The sequence below is a fragment of the Varroa jacobsoni genome, unplaced genomic scaffold, assembly GCF_002532875.2.
Source record: "Varroa jacobsoni isolate VJ856 unplaced genomic scaffold, vjacob_1.0 scaffold_1030, whole genome shotgun sequence".
Taxonomy (NCBI): domain Eukaryota; kingdom Metazoa; phylum Arthropoda; class Arachnida; order Mesostigmata; family Varroidae; genus Varroa; species Varroa jacobsoni.
The window spans coordinates 165,786-187,584 of NW_019213932.1; the positions used below are offsets into that span (position 1 = coordinate 165,786).

At 39.5% G+C, this 21,799-nt stretch overlaps 1 protein-coding gene across 4 annotated transcripts in view; it reads left to right on the forward strand.

The window, feature by feature from the left end:
* Window positions 1-21,799, forward strand: part of TBC1D16 (TBC1 domain family member 16) — a 79,130-nt gene that overhangs the window by 48,103 nt on the left and 9,228 nt on the right. For all 4 annotated transcript variants that reach the window (XM_022842978.2, XM_022842980.2, XM_022842979.2 and 1 more), the window contains 6 exons: window positions 5,017-5,324; window positions 10,696-11,003; window positions 11,775-11,926; window positions 12,315-12,621; window positions 14,692-15,001; window positions 16,957-17,173. In XM_022842978.2, coding sequence (XP_022698713.1) covers window positions 5,017-5,324; window positions 10,696-11,003; window positions 11,775-11,926; window positions 12,315-12,621; window positions 14,692-15,001; window positions 16,957-17,173 — 1,602 coding nt within the window. The remainder of the gene's footprint in view (window positions 1-5,016; window positions 5,325-10,695; window positions 11,004-11,774; window positions 11,927-12,314; window positions 12,622-14,691; window positions 15,002-16,956; window positions 17,174-21,799) is intronic.

The window sequence follows — 21,799 nt, forward strand, 5'->3', positions numbered from 1 at the left end:
AACAGGGGTCACTACAAATGTCCCGTCACCGACATTTACACGATTATGTGAATAAAGTCAATATTTAAATAAATCGAATGATTCCATTAAGTGACCATTAAGATACCAAGAGGTTTACCGCCGCAACCTACGTTCTTCCGTATCGGAAAATTTTGATTTGCCTTAAGTATGTATCTACTTTTGTAAGGCGCTTACCTGCACTTTGCGTAGCATTGATAAACTGTCAGGTTGGACGACATAGCCGTATATATATATTTATATATAGACATATATTAAAAGTCTGACCTCTACCTAAGCCCGCTAAATCCACACGCTTCCTGTTAATATCGACAAGTTCTCTGACTCGACATCCGAACTGTTCTCCTACTGGGACATCTAATTATAAGATTAGCTTGATTCTCTCACTAGCCAATTCACTAAAAAAGTAGCTTTTAAAATCTCTTCGTACCGAACATGCTTCTGTTCGAATATTATTGCAAGAGTATATCTTATCATCAGTGTTGACAGACTCTTAAAGTACCGTCTTTCCGAGGATGTTTCATGAGCCAGACGAAAACCTTCTCTCTTTGTGGAAAGTGGTCTAAGCAGACGAAATTCGATCGATATAACTCCGGTTCACATGCTGGGCGTATCCACAGGATCAGATCAGGGCGCATCTCAATCGATAAAATACTAATATCAGAAATCAGTGGCAACCCCAAAGTAAATATTGGTACAGCGATATGTACAGTTTGCTTATTATACTCATTCAGGCGGAACATTATTCTGGTGATAAGGTACTACACTATATGATGCCAGTTGGTACGTTCTTGAACTGAAAGCTCGCATCCGCTGCTGCTTAGAGGTATTATTTCGAAAAATCAACAAAACCGGGCAAATCTAATGAAAACAGATATTATTATCTATTTTCATTATCGATTGAAGAAGCATGAAAGAATTTTCTATTTGTTTTTCTTAAAGCTCTAAACTCAGTGCAAAAGATTCGACTAAATGGTGGATATGTGTCTGTGTTTATACGAACCTGAAAGATACGCCTTTTCCATATAATTAGTGCACAATTATCCTACATACTAGATAATTAAAGAACCCTTTGGTTTGCATCTGATTTTCTACCGCGGGCGATCCAACGATAGTTATAGCTTAATCCTATTGATAAGTGAACATTCATCTCCACTAGTATAATGGTCATCTATAGAAGTTACCAGAAATCCGTTTGTAAAGTTAAATATAAGCACTTCGGAATCAACTACCGTTCAGTTTAAGCACGTTCAAATATATTTGAGTGGACAAAGAATTTGAAGGTTGCTACGTACATGTTTTCCGATTCAGCAAATATATATAACTATATAGACAAGCGACATTGTTTGTTGTCTCGTACAGCCGCGTACTAAGCAACACGCCTTAGTTCGAATAAAATATGTGGAGCCGTTAATTTTAACTGCTCCAATAAGTTCTGATAGAATAAGCCTTCCCTCATTTGAAAAATCGATCGGACGTCCCATCTGAGAAGCTTAAAGCCTTCTGCTTTGTCTTATTACTATTTTCCCTAACTTATCGAAGACATTCCCCTCTATAGATAAACTGTCTAGGTTTGCTGTTTTACGTTGCGCAATCCGTAAGCATCTGGTCAATTTTGTAAGTCTTGCCTTAGTATTCAGCCTGTTGTTTTTCAAGGGCTAAAATGAGCCACTGTGTGACTCGCTACACCTCGCCCTCCGGCAGACATGAGGCCACTTGAACATTGTGAAAGTCAATAAGCAGACAGGCCACAGAACTACTAGAGCTCAAAATGGTTTTAACTCCGGATAGGCGAAGGGAGCACTGACGGAATTTTGCTAACACGAGCGACTGTGACTAGTCAAGTCATTAGAGTCAAAGGACACTCAGATTCGGAAGCACCTAGAAGGTTACTTGGCTAGCGGAAGATTTTTTTCTCGATTAGTCTTTGACTTCCGCTACAGCCTTAATAGTGATCCTTATATGCCCCTCCATGCCACCGGGCTACAAATATCGTAACTACATGCTTAATAAGCTTAACTGAAGACAGTTCACTGTCGGTGTCCAGAATTAAGAAAACCAGTGGTAGAAAAGTAAGCACACTCCAACAGAACGTGTCAAAACGGTGCATACGGGTAGATGGATACAGGTTAGGTGAACAATAAATTCTAGTTCTTAAAAGGGGGGCTTACGTTATTATGCCACATCACTTGATACCCCATATATTTTTCCCTTGTGGAGAAAAATAATCTAGCTCAATCTTAGCGCGCCATTAGAAGTTTCCGCCTAAACACTCTCCCTGAACCACACGTTCCCATAGAAGATGGACGACAGACATATCGCGGCTGTAAACGACAGCCCACGACAACCTTCCTCGACCAAAAGTCATTCGAAAATTGGCTTTGATCAACAGAAAAACGCTAAAACGTCAAACTTCTAAGCCACTCATCAATAGCAATCCTGTAACAGCCCATCTGACTTCCTGACCACTTTGTGAAGTAGGCGTAGTTTCTATTCGAGAGATTCTGTACTTCGCACACAAGTTCCCTGTGTAGAAAAATTGCGGGGCCACACTCGCTTTAGGTGAGGCAAGCCGCACCGTCTTGTTTGAGGTCAAAAACAGAGCCCTGTGCCGATTCCTAGTCTCCCCGCTAACCCCATGAAACTCTCGAATTTTCAAGAGAAGACAACAATAACTAATACTGCCAGCAACATTCAATGGTTGCGTAAAGCTAAAAGAGGCTCTAGTGGACCTTTTGGGTGGGGCTTTCATATTCAAATGTTATTAAGGTTAAATTATTTTTATTTTTTTTAATTTTTTTATTACTATATTTTTTTTTTATATATTTTTATATATTTTATATATTTTTATATATTATTATAAAAAAATTATCTTAAAGATAGATTATCTTGCTAATGGCATGCTATTATTTTGTGCTTGTGTAAGATTTTTGTTTCCCTTAATGCAAGTTAAATACTCGGTAACTGCGATAATTTGTAGAGAATATTTACTGTTGCCCGCTTGGCGAAGATCATAATTGAATTTTGTAGATTTTTAGACATAACACGTGCACCTATATGTTGTTACTACGAATAGTACTGAACAGCAGCTTTTAAATAGTGACAATAATAATCTTATCCACATTATAACTTAATTAGATATTTTAAAAACTGTGAGAATGGCAGAAAATTGGCAATAAGTGATGATTATTTAAGAGACTTGTTTTTTTCACTTACTTAACTAAAAAAATTATCATTAACTACTACGGTGATTCTTATAGCCGATTCAATAGAGATGAATTTCTGAAAAGATCCGTACAAATAAAGGCAGTATCTGCTAGCAAGAATAGTTCACATGGGAAAATACTGCTGTCGCTTTGTCGAACTTTGAGGAACTTCAGGAACTAAAATAAACAACTATTAGATAGTTAAACACAGGGCTTGCGTTACGGAGAACACTCTCTCAGTTAAGATAGTCCGAGTAGTTAACCCAATGTATTTAGATTCAATGTGCTTTTCCGATTTAGTAACTTGTTTTTTACGAAGGAAACGGCTTTTAGAGGTATAATTTGTAATTGCATTCTGAAATGCTATGGGAAGTTTCGTTCGATATTTGAAGGACTGTTACGCAGGGCTTCTATCGTATAACCGTTTGTCCCGAGTACCGAATCGAGAGTTCGCCTTTTACATCTCCAAGTGACATTTTGAATTTTCGCGGTACTGCGTTGATACGACTGTGCTTGTCTTCTAATCATTTTTAAGTCGTCGATGGCCTCCATTGATTTTAAGTGGTATTGATGATTACAAGGCCTATTCATTGCTGACACAAAAAGAACGTCGATTAGACGTTCGTTGACAAAAGTACTTCTATGCAATATGTGCACATATACTCTCCCGCTCTAAGCGAAAGCGCAGAAAAACATTCTTTGTCCTAGCTTTCTTATTAAAACAATTTATTATAATGCAAATTTCAGTCTCTATAATACGCGTCTATAATTGACTATGGAAGAAGTCTTCAGGGCGTACCCTATAGTCTGGCCGTCTCTACGTCCTCATATTTGTGTAGCTAGTGTACTAGCTACGTTTTATCGTTGGACGACCTATACTCTGTTTGGTTTCGTGTGCTGGAGTTCGCTTCATTATAAGCTTAGAAGGAATCAGCATGGTGATCTGTTATAGTTTGCGTTGACACAATTATTAAAGATCCATTTTTTAATTCGATCGAGGATAATCACCCCCAGGATGTTATATAACTATCCCTTCGGAGCCGCGAGATTATCGAGCCGAGCCGAGCCGAGTCGAGTCGAGTCGAGTGGTATTAAATAGACGCTTCTAAAATAGAGGGGTTTTCGGTAGGCTCATCAATAGAATGAAACAAACTATTATCATTTTATCTCTTCAGAGCTTTTATTTCTTAAATGGCAATAAAATTATTCTATTGGACTCTGGGAACGGTTTGTGCGCAGTCATATTTCAACATAATGAAAAAGGCTAAATAACAGAAATAAATATGATGTCAAATGAAAGATCAATTGCCTTACGCCCTTAGATTCTTCTACACACAACCCGGAATGTTTTCTTCGCTAATAGAGACATACATCGATGGGAAAAAGTTTGAGGCTGCTGTAGCAGTTGGTTTATAATTTAAAAGCATTTTTACAACATTTCCTTTTACCGCGGTGAACCCAGAGGTCTTCCTTCTATGATTGCATGTGATACCGGATTCTGTAGCTATGAATGGGCTTAGATGAAATGCAAAGGTAACAAACAAGCAATAAGACGTTTACCTGGCCTTGTCCTTTTTCATACTAAATCTTCTTTTGAATATTAAAACTTGATTCCGACCAGATAGCTGTTCCACTATATCTAAGACAGCGGGCTAATAGCATATTTGACATCTTCGATAGCTTTGTCGACTCTCCAAAGAACGCTTTAGCTATGAATATCAACCAGTATAAATGCTATAAACCAATTTTCAAAAAATTTATTTAATTTTGTTTCTTCCCTTGTTTTTCGTAGATCGGACGGCGATTCCGACGACACCGATTCATCCGTTAGCTCTGACGATTTGGCCACAACGTCCTGCGAGCACGCAGCGCCGGTCGGTGCTGGCAATTACCATTCGGCCATGTGTATGACCGAAGACGCCGAAGACCGAGTGTTTTCAAATGCAACCACGTGTTCAGATATCGCTCACGATTTCGCCCAATGTACACCTGAAGCTGTAGCAGCCAGCGCCGTACCTACGGCCAGCGGAGATTCTGCGGACACTGAAGGAGCCACAACGGCAACAAGCGCTACAGCGAACGAACAGATTAATCCAACAGGTTTGTCATAGTGTCATATTATATACAAAGTGGCGCAAAAGTGGGCTAACAGTGGGGGGGGGAGAGGTAAGTATAGGGGAAGGGAAAAACTACCTTTCGAACATGGAAAAGGATCCGTAGCCGAAGCTGATTCTGCAAGCAAACCTTTTTGGATCCGTTTCGCCTGGTGCGTGCAGTATGAATAACGTCGCACCTTTTTGATGATAAGGGTCAAACTAGAGGTTCTTCGAATAGGTCCTAACTCAGCGCTTAGCCACTGAGTTAAAATTTAGTGGTTCCTTTGATCTACTAATATAGAAGCAAACTGTTACCACTGAATCATGACTCAATTCTATGTAGCGTCCGTCAACCGTTTTAAAGTGCGATATTATGCAGTCCATTGCTAACCTATTTGATAAATAAAAAAAAAAATAGTTAAGATCTATCATTAATACATGTCACCTTTGATTATTTGATGGTAGACGGGTTTGATTATAAAAAGAGGGCCATTCCCTCTGATTTCCCCTGAAAACGAACTATATTTTACTGCATTATCTCGATGATCTGCTGCCCACAAGATTACTCATGTGATTGTACCACTATCCCTTTATACTTCAATTTCCTAAAAGCTTTTTTAAGCTGAGCTCTGCTCCAGTTTAATCACTGTCGATATCGTAGATAGGAATTAGTGGAGTTACGGGCTAATGCAGTCCTTTGTGAGTCTGTAAGCTCGACTTGATTGTTTTGGTTTGTGTGACTTCTATTTTTATATGGGAAATCTTCCGATGCTAGCACCACGTGTTATTGTGTAATAGAACGTTACCTAGTTTAAGAGTCCACCGTGCTGGATTCACATCCATTATTGCCATTATCACAAAAAAAAGAAGCACATGTCTCGTTCTTTGTATCATAGTTGTGATCGTTCTATCAAAAAAAAAACTATCATCATTCTGTTTTCCTTTTCACCACTCTACATAGTCGTATGTAAAAATAGTGAAAGCAATATAGGAAATATAATTATTGTTTCTTTACTCGACCAAAATGGTTCATATGTTGAATTATGTCGAAACCCTGCCAAAGGTAACCTTTTGTAGCCGGAAAAACGAGCCCCTTTCTAGAGTTGCTAAAATTAGTTTCTATTCAACAGCTTGTACATCCGCCGGCGGGCCAGGCGGTTCCGTATCAGCAGGCTGTGCACCTAGATAATATATCACCTGCTCTAGTTTCCGTGTGGTTTCATATTCAGTGGAAAAAATTGGCTCTCTCTGAGGTTCTTTCAGTTGGAAGCTTGGGAGTTTAAGAAAAACCCAACCGGGTGACGATATATTTGAGATTATTAAATATAGATGAGCAGAATATTGGTATGATCGTCACAACTGCATGTGTTCTTCTTTCACGGTATAAGGATTCTGTGGAAGATAATTGCATTCGGATAGCAATATCGTTGGCCTTGTTTCCTACTCTTTGAAAAGGACACGCCTATACAGCTACGCCGACAGAAGAATCTTATTCGAGTTCCAGCATTTTTGCACAACAAAAAAAAAACAGGTAACGTCAATCGAACAAGGTAAATGCGATAACGACCGATTCCAGAATACAGCCAATAAATTAATCGCAGAATATAGAAATGCATAGAAATTCTCGGTATCAGTATAAACTGACATCTGTCGAATCATTCAAAGTGTCATTGGGGGCACCTGTGCCGTAACGTACCCCAGTGGCCTTGGTTGGGCATGATTACAAATACACGCAAGTACACCTCGTCTGGTATGAGAGACGTTCTTACTTAAATATCATGTTTTTTTGGAGTGTATTTAGTGTTTGGAGCTGCATATAGACTTTATATATATATATATATATATATATATATATATATATATATATATAGCTTTTGTGTGCCGGTTTCTTTGCAAGCAAAATTATGTACGAGTGCTGTAAATCGGATTCAGTTGGCAACCTCTATATCGATATTAAGACGACATTAGTAATCGGCACGGTGTCGTACTGTTATTTAAAAAACGAGCAGTTAAGACAATGATGTTTTCCGGTATTTTTCCTCTCGATGAACCTAGAAGATTGACCTAGAACTTGAATGTATATACTCGTACGTGGATTGCTTCTGTGTTAAGAGCCCAAGCCCACCTTTTTCGAGTGAGATCTTTTTATATATCCGTATTTTTCTTAAATTTCGCTGGTGTTTTTAACGATCTAGCAAAATATCTTGGGGCGATTCGCACTATAGACGCTACAGGACTTGGCTAAAGAGGAGAACTCCCACAGACAAGCATGCAGCTTATTTGCAAGGGCATTCAAATCAGGTTTTTTTTTTTAACGAATTTGTGCCAGGAGTATATACGTTTCAAATTTTCGTTATACCCTCGATAATGCGGCGAATATCCGGGATAAATTTACAGCTTAAATATTTCAAAGGTTTTTGTCTAAAACAACAGACTAAACATAGTAAAGGAGTTAATGCCCCGCAGTGCAAAAGTGCCAAATCAGGGACCTACCAGGGTTTTGCATCTTCGAAAAGTTGGTTTCGGGCAGGAAACGAAGTGTGGACCTAAACCACTGCGCCCCCTTCAAGATCGTGCAGGAAAGCAAGTTACCCGTCACGCCATCATGGAGGCGTTACAATACTTCCTGTTATTGCGAAGCCTGCTAAAACGCGAGGTTTACCAAATCCGGTCTGAAAATACAGTTTAAATGCCCCGACAGTACGAGAAACAAAAAATCTATTTCCTCATTTATTATCATGCAAAAAAAGGGTTTTTTCAACGTCGACTTGAGCCTTTTTTCATGGGCACAGTTCGAATATATCGGTTTATCTATTCACAACGCTGAGTTTACGACACGCGCGACGCTGCACTGAAAACATTTGCCTAACTGTGAACGTATTGGTTTCCTATTTGATCCTTCAGCTGTTGCTAGCGGCAATGTTCTGTGTGTTTTGCTAATCATAGATCTCTCAGCCACATGGCAAAGATAAGCTTCAAAGGAGACTCTTATATATCATATCCGTTTATTCCTATTAATCGGCAACGTTTTGCCGGAACGAGCAGCTTTTGCGGTTTGAAAGCCGAACGACATTTTCATTCAAGGCCAGGACCTAACAACTAAGTCGCTTGATAACTTTGTACGGCTGTGAGTGACGGCCCTGAGCGTAAACTAGAATAGAAACCCAATGACGTTTGAAAACCAGCAATCTAGACAATTAAATTAGTGATTAATTAACATATTAGCGGCGTCCGTTGAGCGTTGAGGATCGTGTTGGGATCGAGTGGACCATTTAGCCCTGTAGCGCTAAGTCTATCGTCGACAAACTGGACCAGAGATAAAAACCTAAAACTTGTGTGTATAAGAATGGCTACGTATATAACCGTAAAATGTGGAACACTCGGCTAAACTTTATTTTGGAAAGCCGTCTTTTTTCCTTTTGCTTACACTCTATTATATGTACGGCTGTCATATGCACTGTCCCCACCGTGTCAATACACACAATAATCTGATATTATACATTTAATACTGTCCATCAGTTGACTCATGCTTCGATTGGGTAATAACATCTACAATAATCTTTAATAACAATTCTCTCATCTAATGTTTAATAAGAATTTCTGTTATTTTGCACACAACGCAATGCATACGGTTTCCATTCCAGTTGTCTTCCATTCTCTATAGATAAACATCAACGTTCGTTTAAAAACAACTAGTTCCTTTCGATCCGGGTTTTCCAACTCCTCGTTCAAATGACGAGACGAAACCCTTAGCAGAACTAATAGACCATTTTGATCGCGTTCAAGTGGAAAGTTTAGCCGGCTGTGGACCTCAGCCTTGGCCTGGTTGAGTGTACATTGAACGGCCTGCTCCGTATATGAACGAGCCTTGCGAGAAGATTTACTAGATATACATCGCATTTTTTTGCGAGAAAGCTTCGATGAGATACTCTAAATGGTACGCTTTAAACCGGCACACATCCGGTTTTGCACCACAGTTTCCAAGCTGGCATAAACAAATGTACCGGCCAGAGTTCTACTCCACTAGAGTCCGTTCCAAAGTTCTCCGATAGTTGATCGACTCCGGACTGTGCCTCTTACGGAAGACTGGGTAGCGCATTTTACCGCGTTACTCCAAGGACCTACCAAAGTAAAAGTGGAGTTTAATACAGGGGTAAACTGGAAGGCCAAGCAGTGGAAGCGGTTAACTATATCAATTATCACATTCGGGTACTCATTTAAAGACGTAAGCGTGTGTACTTCCAAATAGTGCTCCAGATCCCCTCGTGGACGAACACGTTCTCACTGGCCCATTGCAAGAATAGCGTTTCGTTTATGTTTGACATGGGTGCACTCAATGAATAAAGCGGTGTCTTTTGGACCACTTTCTATTCTACATGCTGAAAGTGTAGAGTAATCGATTAGTGGGTCTTACGGATTATTAATTTATATTATAAAAGGCGAATGATTGCGACACGCGCATCTCCTAACAAAGTTTGGTTTGAAATGTGTTATCTTTTCCGGCTTGCTGAAACTATAATTTAGAGTATGGTTATTATGTGCAAGTTGTAACATCTATATTAGGATTGAATATACGTCAAAGGAACGTGGGCTTTTCGGCCCTTCAAAATGCCTCTGATTGCGTCATGTCCCTCGAGGATCTAGCAGTAGTAAAGTTGATTTTCATATTTTAACGTATCCTTATGGTAGGTAGTAACTGCTCGCTGCATGACCAACTCGTGTAGACTATGATTTTGTTGCAAACAATTGTAACACTGGAAAAAACATCAATCGCTAGATGGTCACCATAGAAAATAGAAATTTATTTTAAGCCGCTGTACTTCTGATATGCTATGTATTTTTTTAACCCATGATACCCGCTGTAGGCTGTAATCTGAACTACAGACAGACTGACCGACTGAAAACTGTCGAAATAATATTAAAACCAGTTCCGACCTAAAATCAGGTAAAAAATGACGCGCTAACTTAGCGGGTCATACCGCAATTTGAAAAAGTTGGCTGAAATGCCACGGTAGCGTGCCAATATCCAGATGTGAGGCCTGATGCCTCTCTCAAACGAAAATAACACATTCGTTTAGCCCCTATCCTCTATATGAATCAATTTTTTTTTAATTCCACGGTCTTTTTACGGTCTTTTTTTTACTAATGCATTTCTTGATAAGGTGTATCGATAGGTAAACTATATAAACACGTCAAGGAAAGGTGCATTAATAAGGATAACTACCAGAAGATGAGTGTTAACCTACTTCCTTTGAAGAAATCTCTTTAACTTGTCATACATGTGTTGCTCATATTCTATAATAATAATATTAATTATAATTTTTGCCACTAGTTTATTGTAGTTATTTATTTTCTTTTTAACACGTTTCCCTTAGAGGTGACTGCTTCTGACTCCGGAATCGGCCCAGAAGAGGTGACCGCAGCACTCGAATCAATGATACTTGGACTGAAAGCTCTAGAAGACGACGTGTGGCCAACATATCCCGCTGATACCTCTGCTGAGCCAGATGCTGGAGATATCCGGAAAGGTGCCATTACGCCCGGGATTTATATGATTGACAGCAGTGAAAAACAAACCATTACTCATGCGGACCGCCCCAATAATCAGACCACCGAAACTGAGGCAATCCCCTCAAGAGCGGATGCTGTCAGCAATATACAGGCGGCACCTTTGCCAGATACGGTAAGCTTTGTAGATTTACAGTATTCTAATCGTTTGCCGGCGAACTATGTGGACCCGATCATTGTTTGGAAGACGACGTAAATGGAGCGGACGCAATAAGGTTGGCTTTAATTCCATCTTAAACCGCTCGAACTGAATTTAAAGGCGAAACCTTTGGAAGTTATCATTTGAGTCAAATTGGGCTAATAAACTTTTGAAACGTTTCTCATTATGTTACGGGTAGGCCGAATGCGGGATGGGTTAGTTAACTAATTTAATAATGGGATTAGAAAACTTCGATTAATACTAATGTAACTATAAGTTACAAATATTACCTGGAACAGCGAACAACACCACTGACAGAGAAAGCACTTTTTACTTATGGACTACTTTAGCTAATTAAACTTTTCACAGTTGCCTGTGTAAATAAGTTATCTACGATCTTTACTTTTATGGGCTTCCACCATGCCTGTGTTTTCGAATCGAGTTACTTGCAGTTTATTACAGTGAATTTCAACCGCCTTCAATTAGTGTTCCATATATCCGCAGCAATAAATAGTTCTACAGCAATATTGTATGCTCAGTATCTCAGTCAAACTTTCATCACTAGATGCAAATGGTTATGATATCAATACAATATTCCAACCTTTTATTTGTTTGTGCCTTCAAGCACTTGAAATACAACCTAACTGGATCGCATGAAGCCTCGGCGCTATTTCCTATGCCTAAGATGTATAATATCCATTGTAAATATATATATATATATATGATGCTCATGTGACTATTTTCAAGAAGGGAACTCTAAAATCAAATATGAAGCTATTAAGTCGATCTCCGAGTACTTCAAGTCTATCAGCTTCGACGATCAGTAACAAGGGCAACGCCACTTCTACCTCGTTAAGGTCAACGCCTGTCGAAAGCTCTGAAAGCAGTCCTCAAACGATGTAAGTGGTGCTTGTTTGATATGTGGCGTTAATACGAATATTCGTAGTTCAACACCTTGTTCTTTTGGCGTTTCGTTAACGTTGTTTCGTGACACATAATCTTAATGAGTAAATTCATAACGTATTCCCAACATGAGTTACTGTTTTCGGAGCTGGTTGAAGTTCAGATAGTCAAGGAAGCTCCTATTCCGTTGAAGGGGACAGCGCCAACCATTCAAGATATGTTATTCTCACCCAAAGATCCATACTGTTCGCCTCTACGAAAAGTCTGAATTCATGACTTTGTACTGCGCTTCATTTTTCTCAGAGCAATGACAGAGCGCCAAAAGTTACTCTAGTTACCAAAAGCATCGTTTTTTTCGTTCGATATCGCTCTTTGTGCTATCAGACGAAACAAGTACATCATCGAAGACAACACCCCCGAGGACCTAGTAAGTCGACACAATCTCGCATTCCCTGAACCGCCAGCATCAGCCACCTCATCAAGGTGCGTTACGCCATCGTGCCACAGTGGAAGTGGAAGCCCCACAAACAGCGTTTTCTCGATTGACCTTTCGCAGATGAAGTCGTTAAAATTGCTTTTCTCCAATGTCGACTCGACCTGCGGACAACTGGTTATCGCTTCCCGTGAGAGCCAATACAAAATTTTCCACTTTCATCATGGGGGACTTGATAAACTCGCCGAAGTATTCAAGGTTTGTACAGTAAATACTTATTATTAATATACGCTTGTTTGTTTTAGAATCTATACAACACTCGACAGCTCCTGGGGCTGTATCGAGCATATCGAACGAGGATGGCTAAGCGAATTTTATTCTATAATCTGTTTTCCTGACCTTATTATCGACTTAAACCTCTTGTGCTTATGAGTTACATATATTTGGATAATGGATGTTGCTCCTTAAAATTATTAGTTTTTGACTAGTGAAGTCAAATCTGTTCGTTTTTGCCACATAATCTACTATCCAAGTAATATTACTCACAATATTACTGCCCATATCAAAAACCTAACGAAAAAAGAAAACAATCAATCCTAGTTTACTGCATAAATATCGTCCTTCCAACTGTAGGAAAGGTCACCTTTTGTCTTCTAGCTGCTGTTATCCTGCCCTTCCCTTTCACATTTGCATAATTGGGTTTCTGCACTAAACCTTCGGATTCAGTTTATCCTGGCCGCTTCCGAAGCTTTTGAAACATACCTTTGAGCCTATTTATGGCAGTCGTACCGGTCGTAAAAGTTAAAATAACTATCTAGCTAGCTAGCTAGCTAGCTAATTTCAAGCGGTTTGAGCTATTTTTCCAGGTTCACGGTCACGGTACGACAAGCTGAAGGATAGTAACCGGACCGTCTAAACGTCGACATAACAGTACCACATTATGTTTGTCGGACTTTTTTTACCTTCCTTTTCACTCTTCACGCAGAATTGCACTCATCTACATATAGAAGAAAAGCAGGTCCGCGCAGCTAAAGTATGGCCTGTCTGATCGTCGAAGAAGAAGGCCTAGCCGTCAGGCGACCATCAATGTGTCAATTTAGCGGGCCAACACATAAAGGTGTTTGCCCGCTTCCCCATCGTTACCTCATCCTCATCTGCTCAACTACCTAAGGTCCCATTTATTTGTATCAAAGCTAGAGAGGCTCCGGATGAAGATAGGGCAAACAAAAGCAATAGCGTAAGTTTACATCCGACGTTTACGATGGCAAAGGTTGGATCGGCTGCTGATCCCCTTCAGAGTAATGTTATCTACCTCGTCCTGACACGAGCTACTCTCGTCAACAATGGCGGCATAGGGGAGCTGATTTTTACTGCTTTGGTATTTCACCATGCCCCTCACCCGCGTTGTAGTTGTATGAGTAAACAGAATAAAGAAGATACAAAAGATGAATTGGAAAATTAGTCATACCATATCTTCGTAGAGTCTTTCCGTGATGTATGGAACGACGATAAATGTGTCCGTTCATAACACATTTCTATTATTTTAAATGTATAGAATAATTTTTAACCAAAATAGTGGAAATCACTCTATCCAAATCTACGTTTATTGTCCACCTGCAACTGTGGGAACCAGTAAAATGCGTAATGTCCCGCTCTGAGCTGATAACACAGCGAAATCTAGCGACCCTACATATGGTACATAATTACTTCGTTACAATTACCTTTGTTACCCAGTATCACTATTGACCTTTCTTCTATATCGTATAGCTACCGTGTTCTATTGGCAAAAATCGACAATTTTGTCCTTTCTAACAGTATATCTGTGTCGACTGATCTAGACTCATGCACTCAGAACTCCCATGAACAGCCCATTTCAATCACCTGATACGCGTTGACTACACTCCGCATGGATCTGGATCTATGTAGGATCTGTAATAAGTATTCACAAACGCACATCTTCTTGTAGATACTGAGAGGAAATCGGTGCTTTCCTTTATGGATTCACACCATCTACCACTATAGCGAGACGCAGGGATTGATCGATACGCAAAAACCAAAGCAATCCTTAGCGGCAATACCGGACTTGAGAATTGAAACATTTAGGCCAAAAAAAAAAAACGGAAGGGCCACATACGTTCAACAGCAGATCAGCTGATGACGCTCGTCTCGAATAATTAATAGTAATAATAATCGCGAGTGAACCTTTTTTTATTAGACGCAATCCGTTCAGGGCCGACTCATAAGCCGAAGCGGGCCAGTTTAGCAAATAGTCTTCGATTAAACGAATAGTGTTTCGATTAAACTTTCTAATTACTGCTTTTGTTGCAGGACTTCGACTTTTTGATGAAGAGCCGAACGCAACGTATTAAAGAGTACATCGCCAGTGGAAATGTCGGTTTGGGGAGTGGTAATTCCAGCGAACAATCTAACGACAGTCCTAGCCTTGGCAGAGCGGCGACCAGCGGTGCAGTTCTATCACAAATGTTCGTCCTCAGTAAACCACGCCTGTCTCCTGAGGAGTGTCATCCTGAAGAGGACTCGACGCCATTATGTGACTTCGACTTCTGGTTTTGTCACGAAAACGAGGACGGTGTCTTTGAAAACGAGTGCGAAATACGAAAAGCAGTCTTTTTCCGAGGTAAGTTTGGCAAATTGGCAGCTCATAAAATGAATCAGGTTAACTGCTCCATTTGCCAAGTTAACTAGTACGTCATATCACCCCTAACGCGAAACAAACAGCGTTTACTAATCTCACCTTAAGTAGCCACATTGATGGAACAGATGATACATGCTATCCATATGCGATTACTCGACCTCTTGGTTGGTCACGCTTACGAACTTCAATAGAAACATTTTAAAAACTAGTGTTCTTCTAATGCTAAGCTGCTATGACCATTTAGCGTGCTATATGATGAAACTATTTATGTTGTTGTCATTGATTTAGTGTCACATATGATCGCATACTTTACAACTTCTTCTTAATATTGTGGCTTTATATATATATATATATATATATACATATATATATATATATATATATATATATATGACTATTCTCCTATCGTTTTTGAAAAAACAATAGTAAGATGACGGTGCTTTACTTCATTGGTGACCCCTTCAAGCCCCTGCGCCTCCAATGGCACTATTAAAATAAGGCCGACATTGTACCTGTCAGAGCATCCGCGATTTTATCACCATTGAAGTTATTGTTTTACGAGCGGCACGGTCCATTAATGATCCCTCGAATCATATACATATAAGTCGGCCTACGCTACAGTTTTCCCACACAATTTTATTTACAGAAATATCCATCACAATAAATCCGATTTTGTCAGATCTGTATCAAATTTATTTGAAGAGCCAATATCAGTTCCTCGCTTTCTTAGGATATTTATAATAATTCTACAATAACATAGATTATTATTATGAACGTGTGAATAGTGCACCCGCCACTGGAGGGTGAGATTTTAGAGCAAGAGAAATATTTAACCAAGGTAGCTATAACTCCTGGTGGAAACGATATCCATTTTTTCCGATTCCCCCTTATTCCACCTTATGCTATGCTGTCACCGTTTGTAAGAATAAGAGTTGCCCATGATAGGCCTCGTAGCCTTTCACAGCGTTCTGGCTACATACTGACGATCTGACAAAATAGATGTTAATGCAGTTTCGGACGTGAAACCCAAAATTTCACTGCTAAACACACCATATTCGTTAAAATAGGCAATAACTAGTATTTCGTAAACTTTGAGGAACTCTGATTTTGAGGCGCTAGAATAGCACGCAACTGTCGAGTCACCCGTTACATCAGTATGTTTGACTTCCTCGTCTTTGACTCCTACCTACTGCTGCTGTTGTGCCATTTCTTTCCAGTCGAATTTGAAGGGGTACCAGCGAAATAGGCGGTTCTGTTTTGTTTTTCTATATTAAAATAGCAAATTTCAGTATCGCCTCGCTCCCATCGTACACGCCGAGGTCCTTGTTTTATTAGCCGTCGGTTTCGTACAAGTACGATAAAGTAATGGTAGGGCAGTCCTTACCCTTGACGCACTAGGGGGAGACGATCCGGCTCAAGCACGGCAAGCTACCGGTATGTGCGTCACGCGTCTCCAAAACTCCCATCAAAAAAGAAAAACTCCTTGCCATAAAAGTTCTTGCTACGGTGCACTGAGAACAGAAGAGCCTACATACTACACCTAAAGCCCCGTCCAGCAGGATCCTGGATCCGAACTGGAGATAAACGCATAGTTCGTTTTGTAGTGCGAGGACCCAGCCGTCTTGTCGAATCATTGCTTAACCAAGGCAGCAGCAGCGCCACCAAATGTAACACTTGAAACTAAAAATTCTCCGAGCATACCCAATGAATTTCGAGAATTAATTAAACCAATTGGTTTCGTCAGTACTGCTTAGAGGGCAATGAAATAGATATTTAGAGTTTAACACTTGGTACTAGTAATGGTTAGTAATAGTATGAATCGGATTGTATGCGATATGGCGTTGCTACATAAATACAACTTTTTTTTGTTGGTATTAACCTGTCATAACTTTATGTGGTCGATTCTCTCTTTTGATGCATTTATCATGTCGTGACAGGTGTCGAACCAGGAGTTCGACGTCACGTTTGGCCTTTCCTTCTATTTGTGTACTCCTTTGAATCGACCCAGAAGGAGCGGGACCGTATCCGTACTGATAACTATATCCATTATCAGGATATTAAGCGACGACGGCAACTCATGACCCAGGAACAGCGGGATAAATTCTATCGTGATTATGAGTGTACTGTTGAAAAAGACGTCGTTAGAACAGATCGGTAAGTGGAATTTTCATTAGCAAAACTCTAACTATAGGGATATCAAAAGAGTAGAGTATTTATGAGTAACACTTGTATAATTACAAATAAGTTGGACACTAATATATATATATATATATATATATTATGTAAACGTGGCGGTTTTTTAATACGTAACTGCCGGTGGAACATGACATAATATGAGCTATCTAGAATGTAAAAAGGTAAGACACATTAAAGCTAATGATCTTACAAGAGAGGTTGCTGATACCCCAGTAGTTTTTCAAAAGGTGTTGTTCGTACCTAGTGGTAAAATTACATATGTTAATGATGTCAAGATTTAACCTATGGAGCTCTTGTGTTGCAAATAAACACGTCATTCCACCGATCATCGTAATCATTCGTTTTGTGGGCAATTAAAACGCGCCTCCAACCTCCGATTCCCACGCATGATCGATCATATTCTAGTTCTGTACTTCTTCAACTCGAGCAGAAAGTAACCTGCACAGAAAAAAGATTTAGCGAGTTTCTATCGTTGGAAAGAAACGCATAGGCCTTATTTAGGATATATTATAAACAACGATTGCGCAGCAGGGACGAGACATCCGATGTTGATTTGCACGGTATCTAACCTAGCGGCCGTTCAAGGAAGTCTCAAGCTCACGACTGGAGGGACATAACTGGGCAACGTTTATATTCATAGGAACGCTGTGGTGAGTGGGCGATAATTTACCTGTTGAACCTGAGAAAGTTCAAATCTATTATTATCCTTACCTCCCTCGATTCGCAGTAAAACTCATACGATTGCCCCTGAGAGCCATATTCGAGAAGGAAAAGAACAAAACGGATTACCTGAGACCCAATACATGTTGCAGTGGTTTGTTTATGTTGAAGCTATATCATTTAAAGGCTACCTCATACCGGCTTTCCATTCAAACATAATAGGTCTCTATACATAATGATGGGGTCACTACTGTGCGTGAGTACAAACACCAGAGCATATATTATGGCAAGCAAACGGCGCCTGACTACACGGTGTATTCCAGTATCTTTTTTTCCATAGTTCAGTCTACAAAGCGACTACCGTAACTTGTTACTTTTAATAATGTCTGCTGCATTGTGTTACTGTGTATTATGAACTGCTTAACTAAGGCCTTGAATGTATTGAGCAATAATTCCTGCAGGCATTACTTTCATCGTTAATACTAGAACATTCGATAAAAGACCTCATACAGGTTATCGCTACCGGCGAAACTATAATTTCCACTGAAGATTTCCCATTTCACAAACAACATAGTAGACACGTTATGGCAATCATTTTATATAGATACAATCTAGTAGCTCGCAAAACGTAACAATATCAACAGAGCCAGGGTGGATGACAAACAGCCAATGGTCATTCTCGCATTTCTTCATCAGCGGAAAGGATTTTCAGAGAAAGAAGACCGTCTAGGAGGTTCATGTAGGTAGTCCGGATCTAACTTAACCAAAAAGATGGGAACTATCTGGGAAGTCGTTTCCCACACAACGTCCCATTGCTGCATATGGAATCTACGTCCTGCCCGGGAACGTTGTAGGGTTGGAAGAAAATAAAGGACTCGAGTTCACGCTAAGAAGGAAGCCTTCGAAAAAACGTAGCTCAACGTCGACACGGTACAATGGTGTGACCAAGCAAAAATTTTCGAAGTGACATTTAGAAAAGCTATTCTCTTATAGAAAAGCTATTCTCTCATCTGTTTCAATCAAGTTTATTAAAAACAATAGTTAAGGTAACCAGTTGCCCCCTGACCGTCAAGTTAATAGATACTATACGCACGGTGTTATATAATCAATGTGCATACATGGCGTTGTTCAGTTTCTATACGTACAGATTCAGAGTGTGACAGGTTAGTTTACTTAATCCTATATTCATCTGCTTCCTTCGAGGCACGACGAAAAGACATCACGAAGAAGACCTTCTATTGGATTCAGTCCACAATTTCCTTAAACACTATTTTATCAAAATATTTGTCTCTGATAAACTTTACATCTAACAGAAACTTCAGGGATCTATCACTGAAAATTATGCAGCATCGATCGCTACACGGTAGTTGTCTGTTCAGTGTTATTTATTGACTAATCAGGTTTATCTTAAAAGTACGTTGATGGGTACGGACTGATAACGGGAAAAATCGAACAGAAGCATATTTCGTTCGCGGTGATCGATGATGTGAATAGCCGTTGGGAAACAATACGCTTACATACCATTGTTGGTTTATGGCGAAGGGTAGTTCGGGCGGCTACACATGCACGGTGAGATAGTGCTAGTTGGATTTTGAAGAAGTTTTTTTGTCTTTTCAGTAATTAAATATAGAATATTTCAATAATAACGAGCGCAAGCAGTGTCAGTAGAATTAAACTCAAGTTCAGTTACCAAATAGTTGCAGTAACCATTCAACCGATACCTAAAGACATCCCCCGTGAATGCTAACTTACTATTCAACAAGTTTAGTACGACTCGATTTTGGTAGGAAGCAACGTTCTTCGTATTTTAAAGCAGTTTTTTTCAAATTATCCCCCCTTTAGTTTTACTCTCACACAATTTCTAAGGATATACCTACCTGGAGTTGGCCTCTCTCTGACGCAAGTCCTTAATTCTCCTTCTACTTTTATCATAAAAAGGCGGTTATGCTTAAGTGATCGTAATTGAATTGAGGCGACAACTTAGCTGCAAACAGTTGCGAGTTTATCTGATACAGATGACCAGCCTAGATCTACTCTAAAAAAATAGTAAAAGCGAGCAGTTCTCCCACCTTTTCGAAATACAACCCGAATATATTGCTATTGCAAAACCAGAAGGTCAGTTAGACTGTGGCAGTATTAAGAATTTTCAAGGGATGACTCATTTATTTCGTCCGTGTATTATTATTCATAAGACGTTATATGCGCGGCCTATAGTTCAGATAAGAGTTTCGACGCCCATAAGCTCAATGACGTTCATCACCTTATGATCTAAGTGTTACAAATTACGTCTTTTTTTTTTTTAGGTCAAATCAGCAGGACATTGTGTAGCTTTTAGATCATCGCCAGCTAAGTGAGTGGTAACGAACTATGGTATAGACTGACGTAGTGACAAGCGGCGTTTTTTTGAAAATACCATCTCATGCAGTTTCCAATCTAGAACCTAAACCACCTAACCTTCTCTCCTGTCATATTCAGGCCACTGTATACCTTCATACTTACACTAACCTATTACTGTAATTTGGGTGAGGTAGCTGCATGTCAGATAGAGATTTCAAGTTTTGTGGTGGAAAGTGTTGTACGGGCTCGCGTGGGACTAGTTTTAAGAAACAATATTTTTCATGGCAAATGCACCGCCATGTATGAAGAAACGGTCATCACAGTTGAGCTACTAACGTGCTTGGCTTATTCAAATTTGTTTTTATATTAGAATAAAAATAAAAGTCCTGCGCTTTTTTGAGTGAATGAAAGGTGCCATGTTATGTATCCCCCGTCATGGTTCACGGCTTTCCCATCCTGTCTCATTAAAAACTTACCAATGTTGTTGCAGTTCGTTGAACTGTATGAAAGATAAAGCCACGAAAATGATTGCCCAGTAAACGGAAAAAATTTGAAAACTGCAACAAAAGTTCACATTCGAAGTCCAGGAGAGCAGTTTTGACGATGTTTGTGGTATGTGGCCTCGCGTTGTCATAAAGCAGGACGATCTAACTTCGTTTGTCTGGTCTTTTTTTTGAATAGCTAGGATAACTCTATGCAACTGGGCCAAGTAAATGTGTTCATCAACTCCATAGTTCGAAAGAGGTAATACTGGGTAGTTTAGGCTCTAGCAGTCCTAACAAACGCAAACGAAGAACTACGCGGATATTTGGCCTTGATTCCCTTCCTGGAGACACCCATTGCAATCTCTAGTTCATTTTGATGTATAACCATTACTTCTTATCACTGGTGACAATTCTCTGTAAGGAGGTATCGCTCGATACCAGCCAAGATGATATGCAGCGCTATGATTTAGAGATGAGGACCCAAATTACAAAGCCTTAGGCTGTTTCGGCAGTGTTTCGGCCTTGATAAAGAGCGTAGCTCAGTTAGCGTGATAAATCCTTTTTGTACGAGAAATCTTTATGTTTAAGGAACTATTTCAAGTTTAAATCGCACTCATAACATAATACTGTTACAATATGATATAGATGAAAGGGCGTTTTTGAACGGTATATCAGGAAAAAAGTATGGAACATTTTTTCTTTCTTTTTTCTAACAGTTCACAGCTGAAAGTGTAACAAATTCACACCTTTTCTATTTCCATTCTCTCCAGTATATATACCATCATACATAGTCAGCATAGCCTTTAACCCACAGAAAGTCTGGAAAACCTTACATATGATTCACTCATTTTTTTTTAACATATTTGTAGAAGTTATTTAGTGATACAAGAAAAACAAAAAAAATTAGCTAACAAATAATTTCAATTGATATATGGCGCGAACCGAGAGAAAGCACACCATGTATTTGTGGCTACAGATCGAGCCAGCTCGATGCAAATGCTACGACTTTATCATGTATCAATGGACGATGATTCAAAAAATATCTTATATTTTGTCTCGTTCGCGACTCGCAATTTACCTACTTATCTCTCTTTGCTTGCAG